Raw genomic sequence first — 8,547 nt, 5'->3', positions numbered from 1 at the left:
GTCCCTTGCAAATCACCATACCTTTCTTTCCGCAGTTTCTTTAAACCAAACATAATTCTCTGTTTTTTCACCTTTTGACTGTAATCTCATTCTAATCTTTAATTCTTTTTTTTTTTTGTTTGTCTACATGATTTTATTCTAATCTTAAAGCTATTCTTAATTAATCATTTGGGAAACCTTTTAGTCTATAATCTTGGTATCCCACACAACAAAAAATGATTAGGGAAGCGAGTTAAGAAGAGATAATCATAAAAACAAAATCTTATCATACAACCCTGCTAGCAATAAATCCTAAAATCAAGGTTCAAATTATCGCGACATACTTATGGAACCTATTAGTTTTTGAACCCACAAAACTTTATTTAGTACCTGTTTGGGGATTTTTACAAGTTAGAAGTTGGAACCCCTCTTAATGTATCTTTGCATTGTTTTTGCAAGGCTTTTTATCGCTCTTAGCAGTTCGCAGTTTAGCACAATATAAATATAGGTGAATGGTTCGGTCATATCTAGTCATTTTAGGCTCCATATATCATTTGGAAATTGAAACCCTAATTAAATAAAATTTTGAAATCCCCCCCTCAGCCAAACCTTTTGGAAATATATGGATGTTTGTTTTTATTTGTTTGGGTTATGGTTGAGGTGGCCTCGGGTGCTACGTGTTATTTTCGTGGCCATCTTATCACTTCTTCTATATCAGCATCACGTCATCAGATAAGTGCGACCAAGATAGGAGAGTGTCGTACGGATAAGGAGGACAACTCCGTCGGGGATTAGGTCTCATCCCAAAGACCTCAGCGGGCAACATCATCCCGATAACCCCAAAAGCCTTATTCAAACAGGATACGGATCTTCGGCTATTAAAAGGTAACTCTTGCTCAAGGTAAGGGACTTTTAACTCTCTAGCATCCATATTGTTATTTTGCTCGGATCAGCATTGCTTTCTCAACTGTTCGGCCCGACCACCCATTCTCATCACTGATTTGAGCGTCGGATTACCTACCCAAGGAATAAGTCCTTGGGCCCTCGACTATGTTCTTAGTTTCAGATCTTACTGTATGGTTTCATCCTTCCACCTCAACTTCGTCCAATTGACAGGATTATCTGACTGCGGCCTCGGTTAAGAACACCTCGGATCGAGCAACATCACCATTCATATGCAGTTTGATCAAGACATAACTTGATATCCATGTATAGAGAGTAATTGGATAAGTAACCAAACATAGCTAGGTACCTCCGTAATTTTAGAAGGTGATGCGAAATCTGTTATTCATCTCTTGATGGAGAATTCATCTACACCTTCACGGAGTATCCACACTCTCATTATGAATTGCAAGAGATATCTTTTTCACCTTCCCTCTTACTTAGTTACTTTTGTTCCTTCTTGTAATCGAGTTGTACATTGTTTTGCCAAACATGCTTCTTGATTCCTGATCTGGAATCTGATGTAATTGAGTAATTTGTTGAATGGATTGGACTAAGGGCATTTTCAAAAAACTAAAAATAAAAATAAAAAACATAGGTAGATACCCGAAGGCATATTAGGTGCTTGTTATATGGACTGTTTTCTGATTGTGAATTGAACAATGAATGGTTTTGTCTTTTGGGGTAAAAAAGAAATCTAAGTAATTAACAAGTCAAGAAACAACTCCTACGAAAGGATCCAAATAACCTTGGTGCGGTTAAGACAAACAAAAACATGATCAATTAATTATCTTCACCAATCATGAAAATTGAGGAATTTGTTTTACATAATTCACATCTTGTTTCATTATAGGTACAGTGAGAAAGATGGTACAAAGAAGGAAGATAAAAAGGAAACAAAAACGAAAAGGTATAAAAATAAAAAGCTGTCTCTTTCCCTCCTTTTTCCCCTTTCCGTTTTTCCTCTGTTAGGTGTTGTGTCCATCTCTGGATGATTTTATTTTATTCTTCTTTTGTGCTTAATAGGAATCCCACGAGGTCTATACTCTTAAATGACAAGATCAAAACTGGACAAATGGAGGAAAACAACAAAAGCACTTGACAGTTAGACAGGATTTAGTTAAACGAATTGGATTTCTAGCTTGGTTTGTTGTGCTGATAAGGTTGGATTATTCATGCCTTGATCCTCCATCCCCAATTCCTCTGCACTGTATGTTGAATGAACGCCATAGAATACGTAGAACAAGGTGACGAGACAAGCCCATATACCAAACCTCTGGAAAGCCCTAATTTTGAGGGTAGTCATGAGGAAGACATTAAGAAAAATGGAGGCCGCGGCCGGCCATGGCATGAGCGGCACCGACCACTGGGTGGGTCGGGCGGTGCAAGGGAGCAAGTAGTGGAAGAAGGCAGTGATGATGAAGAGAGAGCCACCAAAGATGGCCAAGCCCCACCACTGTTCGTGGAATTTCCATGACATGGAGAAGCCAACTGAGCTTGATGAGAGCAGCAGCAGGAAGAGGAGAACGGGTGCCGGATGGTTGCTCCCGTTCACCACATACCGGCGGTAGATCAGCGCGTTGGCCACCAGGTAAAACACCAGCAGCGTGCCGATGGAGATCATGTCCACCACTATGTCAAGACCTGTGAATAGTGCAATTGTTGCTGTGCATATCCCTGCACAATTGAATTAAACCAGTTTCATGGGCTTAGTTCTATTTATTTCTTTATTTTTTTTTGAAAAAGTACGGACAAATCAATTTAGATTTCTGAATTCCATTGCAGACCTATAAACATTCAAAATGTAAAACCCCCGATGTTATACATCAATGCTCACCCGTGAATTGACATCAATTTAATTATTAGTATGGGGTCAACGGCAATTACACTTACACTTCCTCCCTTTTACAACAGACGATGGAATGCATTAAATTATTAAAATATCTGCTTGAATTTTCTTTTTTGTTTTCTTATATTTTCTCTTACACTTTAATTGATCTAAAAAGACATTTTTTTTCCAAGCAAAATCAAATAAAATAACAATAATCATTTCACTGACATATAGAAATTAATTTTCTCTAATAAATAAAAAAAAATCAACCCCAACTTTAAATTTATATCTACGAAAAAGAAACCTCTGCCATTTCAGCTGAAAATTGAATCTAATAAAAAATCTGTAAGGATCTATTAGATCAAGCAAGAAAACTTCAATATTATATTAAGAAAATTAGTCAAATAATAAATGGTTCAAATAAATATAAAAGAATAGTTTGGTGATTTAAAAAACTTCAAACAGCTGAATGTAAATTTTTTTTTTGACATTAACTGATGACCCTTTTTCTTTCTGTGAGTGTGCAAGCACGCACTAAGGACGTCCATTGTCCGGTACTTAAATTGCCAAGTCATGGCCCGGAGAAAATGGACAAAATATTCTTTTCATGATATTTCTTACATTTGACAAAGAGGAAAAAAAGGACAGAACAAGAATTGGTGATAAGAACAACACATTCATGTTAAAGAAGCTTGACCTTGAAAACATTACATCACCCCCACCCCCACCCCCACTGGTTTTGAAAAAACAAAACGAATAGATATATTGGTTTAAGGGGGGTGCTTGGATCATTATTTATTTAAATAAGACAGTACCTTAATACTTCTAATTAAGGTACTATATATATATTGGCCTTACTCTTTACTGGAACACATTTTCTCTATTTTATTCTTAATTAAATGGGTGCTTTCCACTTTTGCTTTCTGCTTTGGCAAACGGTGTGTTTTTCTTTCTTATTCGGTGGTGTAAAGTGGTAATCTAATCTCACTATGCATATATGGGTGCAGATCGAAAATCCTTAATTACCTAAGAAGACGGTGGCATTCAGAGGAGTTCCTGTTGAAGGGTGTACTTTGGCAAACCAAAATGGCACCAGTCTAGCCCTTCCTATAACACAGAGATACCTGGCTTGGCCAAGCATGGCAACCAGCAGAGACGCCACGATTCCCAAGGTTGCACCGGCTCCAACAAAATTGCTTGCCCATTCCCAACCAGCTATCATTTTGAAAGCCAGAGCGAATGATGCTGATGCATTAGATATCTATACAAATCATGGAAAAGATATGGCTTCTGTTAGCAGTGAGAATATAAATGCACCAAAATCCAAATGGGTTAATTAATTCTATCCTTTTCTTGAGTAGAATCTATGAAATTTGGTTCAGTACTCACCTCATTGTAAGGGATCATCACGCACAGAGCCAGGGACATCAGACAATAGAGTGCGGTAACAATGACAACAGACCCAACAATTCCCACCGGCAGCGCCTTAGGAGGGTTCTTGATCTCTTCTGCCATGGTCGACACAGTGTCGTAGCCAATATAGCTGATGTAGACTATAGCTGCTCCATCGATTACACCTCTAAAACCAAAAGGAGTTAGTCCGCTTGGGTGTATCAGATTCTTGGCGCTCCCAATACAGAAGCCAGAAATTATAATAAATCCAAAGAAGATCACATGGAAGACTGTCATAACGATGTTCAGTATGGAGCTCTCCTTGGTGCTGCAATCCAAAAGACATTACCATTACTCCACAGTCGAATATAATAACAACCCATTAACTCATTACTGTAATACTAACGACAAAACCATAGAGTAACTAGTAGTGGTTATATTTACCACTGTTTCAGAACATATCACCAGAAAGGAACAGAGGAGGAAAAAAAGAAAAGAAAGGAAAAACGTTAACTCACTTCTTGTCCATGTTACACAGTTACAGACAAACAAACTTACAAACGAAGACCTGGCCAGTAAAAGCAGCAGGCAAGAACATAAAATAATCAAGGAAAAACCCAGTAAGGAAGCGAGGGATCAAACCTATGGCATAGACAAAGAGTAAGAAGAATGACAACTGCAACAGCTGGGAAATCCAGTCTATTATAACCATTTGCTAATCCACCCACTTCAACTCTCCATGAATTAGGTTCTTCTCCGAATGTACAAGACAGATACTCGGTGAAGCTTCTAGCCACTGCCGCGTTTGATAAGACATATTCCATTAATATATTAGCTCCAGCAAAGTATCCCATGAACTCCCCTAAACCATTTCAACAATATCACACACAGAAATAGCAGCAGAAAGATAAGAAGACCAATAAACACAGAAAGATGAGAAAACCTGCAGCAAAGAGATTTTTTACTATATATGCATGGTCATACCAAAGGTTACTCTTAGATAACTGAAGGCTCCTCCGGCCACCGGAATTTGAATGGAGAATTCAGTGTAACACAAGGAAGAAAGGAGTGCTGATATTCCGGCAATGATATAAGCAAGAACGACAGCGGGGCCGGAGATGTTAGCTGCTACGCGACCTGTTGTCACGAAAACTCCGACGCCCAGCATTCCTCCAACACCAAGGCCTACCAAGTCAAACCACTGGAGTTTTCTTTTCATGTCTGCACCTGATCTTAACCTTACTTGGTTCAGCTCTTGGTCTGGAGTCCATGTAGCAAACATTCTCTTCTTTAGTCTGTGGGGTGTCTCAGGGAGGGACTGAAGATAAGCGAGGAAAGAGGTGTGGTTGGGTGAAGGTTGAATTGCTGTCATTTTTGTACAACTCAAATGGCTTCTTTGGTACCATGCGAGAATGAAGAACATGTTTATATATGGAATGGAGGGGTGGTATGAAGGATGATGGATCACTCATTTGCTGCACTAGGATTTTCTGGAATTACGGTTTTGTCCCTTTCTTTCTATCTCCTGAGAGAGAGAGAGAGAGAGAGAGAAAGGAACTGTGTGAACTGTGTACTTTGTTAAAAGCTGAAAGCAACTACTAAATGATGCTTAGTTTATTTATTTATTTTTATGAGAAAACGATATGGCCTTGCCTCCAAGATCTCAAAATAAGAAACCCATCATCATCAAGGCAATGTTTTACCGAATTACAATTAGTAAACTTGTTTAATCTTTTGGGAGTCCAAGATTTATCGAATTGGGTGTGATAACTTCTCCTTTAAACATGTAGCTTGCCTCCCACTCAGGAAAACGTGTAATAAAGTTTAAATCAAATTAAGAATTAAAGGTAGCTCATACTAGATATACGAGTAATAAGACAAATCTGATTTAGTTTTATAACTCAAATAAAATACTGATCAGGCATGGAGAATTTCAACATGTAACAATAATATTGCTGTTGTTAATTATAAATCAAATCTAATTGGAATTTTTACATTTTAAAAAACCAAATTTGGTCTCTATTAGCAGATTCAGTTCTGTTTAGAAAATAATTGTCAATACAGTGAGCTGGGGAATACTTGGTATTTTCAACGAAACTGCCCCTTCATTAAGATGTACTCAGAAGACAGACTGACGGAAGGATGCATGGAAAACGATGAATTCGAAGAACTGGTTGTTATATAATACGTATTTGGCCTTCTGACTTTCTTTGCTTTTGCTTTTCATAGGTTTTCTATATGGTTATGAGCATCAAACCAATCTCTTCTTTTCTTCTATTCAGCCAACAACTCATCCACCACTTCAATTTCATTCTCTTATCCTTTTTTTATAAGCAGTTTAACAGAAAATTAATCATTTCGAACAATATAATCTATCCAAAATTCAAAATCCGACGGATACATCTTAATTGTCCATTAAGGCATTAACTATGAATCATCGGTTTTTGTGACACAACTCCCAGGAAGGACCACCAAAGTTTCCAATATATTGACAAATGTATTCTGTCAATTTTAGTTAAGTACAGCAGTGATCAACTGCTTCACGCACTCCAAGCTCTCTGGCTCTGGCCAGTGGGAGTGAAAGAGTTGTGTTGGAATCTCTTTCTATCTTTAGTCTTCTCTAGTTTGTGGTTCTTTGAATTGGGGACCCATTACTCACATGGTAATTTGGTCCAAACAAAATAGTAGGTATGGTTGTCCTGTACTCAAAATGGGGCATGGTCATTAATTAGTATATATTATAGACAAAGCCCTCACACAAGTTACCTCAAATCCTTTATAACAAATCAAATCTGATTTATTTTCTTAACTCAAATAAAAACCTCACACAAAGTCAATCCCAATTTATTCTCCCAGAATCCAATAATAACTTGGGTTTACCACATTAGGTCCCAAACAAAACATGCATGTAGATGTAGGTATAGCTGCTCCTACTCAGTATATATGGGTGGTCTTTAACTAGTGTTCCATTAAGTTGAGAGTTTAGGCAGTTGATTAAGACTATTTCTCTTGGGGCTTTAAGTTTTTTTTTTTTCAACTTTTTTATATCTACAGGGGTAGTTAATTAAATGAATAATACAACATCACATCAATAATAAGAGTTGGATTCGAAACCACATCACCCTTAAGACAATTCATCTAGCATACCAACTGGGCTACCCCTCAGTTCATCAAGCGATGCTATGTATTATGAATACCTTAACTTCTCCATCAAAGCAAACCCTTTTGTAAAGCTTAGGGAGAATAATGAATTGAAGATCATGATTTATATAGTGTCAATCATGTCACTTTTATTTGACAAAATGTACAGGCTTAAAAGTGGCATGATAATCTGTTTTATCTACTAATCAGCTGAAGGTAGTTTTAACAATTTATGGGTTGTTCAGTTTTATAATAATGATCAGTTTGAAAAGTGTTTCAATGGGAACCCAAACAATCATAATAAGCCAATATATTGCTAACTGGTGTGATAATTTTTGTTTAAACCGTATTAATTTGATGCATACTGGCAATTCACTTTTGTGCAAGTTCTGTGTAAAGGTCCAATCAATTCTTTATAGCCAACCCAAACAATCATAATACACCAATATTGCTAACATCATGAACCATGTTTAATTTTGTGATTTGAGGGTGTGACACAAATGGCAATAATGCTTCTGGGATTGCTCAATCTGAACCAATTCCAACTCTATCTCCATTGAAAATTCAGAGTAATTAGGAAGACATTTGATCCGTAAAGCTAGCTAGCTTTTGGATCTTCATAATCCAGTCCTTTTCATAAACCGTTTTGTTGCATGTATCTTAAAAATGTTCTTATCAGCACCTAGTTTGGTCCAAGTTTCATTTATTTTTCCTCAAATAATGGCATCAGTTGAAAAGGACTATTCAGGTTGGTAAAACTAGCATTCGGCTGAAATTGTTTATGGTGGCCTTCAAAATTGTTGAACTTTCAGTATGTTGTAAAGCTCTTATGTTTGTCCTGCATCATATCCTATATAAAAATGGACTTATAAATGGACAAACATGTCCTTAACTTCTCTTTCCTCCAGAAACACATCTGAAAGAAGTAATCTCAAAAGTAGTTGAAAATCCCTCTACCTTCTCATAGGCTTTTCTTTTTAGGCAATGCACTACTACAAGGACACTAGAAACAGAGAAACCAGCTTTCTTATAGGCTGTTAATCCAAGGAAAATAACGGCTTCAAGGCAAAATAAAACCGTGAAAGTCAAGAGCCAGATTGTAGCAATCTCACAATCAGATTTAGTTCAAAATGCTTTTTAACACTTTCATGTGAAGGATTGATTTCATCAACAATAGCCATAACGTGGCTTTTGTTCTCCACCTTCTCGATCAAATTGGTTAAGTCATTCCTCCGTTTCTTTAAACAGAAGGGAATGGTGGA

The 8,547-nt window shown here is 37.1% G+C and overlaps 1 protein-coding gene across 1 annotated transcript; it reads right to left on the bottom strand.

Annotated features, from left to right (window-relative positions):
* Positions 1-1,679: 1,679 nt before the first annotated feature.
* LOC104606374 (cationic amino acid transporter 6, chloroplastic-like) lies at positions 1,680-5,582 on the bottom strand. Its single transcript, XM_010271525.3, has 5 exons — positions 5,129-5,582; positions 4,787-5,006; positions 4,142-4,472; positions 3,779-4,013; positions 1,680-2,598 (listed from the first exon to the last, which is right to left on the bottom strand). Exons 1-5 carry the CDS (start codon positions 5,565-5,567, stop codon positions 2,042-2,044), a joined length of 1,782 nt encoding a protein of 593 aa, XP_010269827.1. The 5' UTR covers positions 5,568-5,582; the 3' UTR covers positions 1,680-2,041.
* Positions 5,583-8,547: the final 2,965 nt, after the last annotated feature.

This window comes from Nelumbo nucifera, chromosome 6 (genome assembly GCF_055504915.1).
Source record: "Nelumbo nucifera cultivar China Antique chromosome 6, China Antique-T2T, whole genome shotgun sequence".
Classification (NCBI taxonomy): domain Eukaryota; kingdom Viridiplantae; phylum Streptophyta; class Magnoliopsida; order Proteales; family Nelumbonaceae; genus Nelumbo; species Nelumbo nucifera.
The sequence above is the reverse complement of the archived record's forward strand: the minus strand, read 5'-3'. Positions and strand labels throughout refer to the sequence as shown.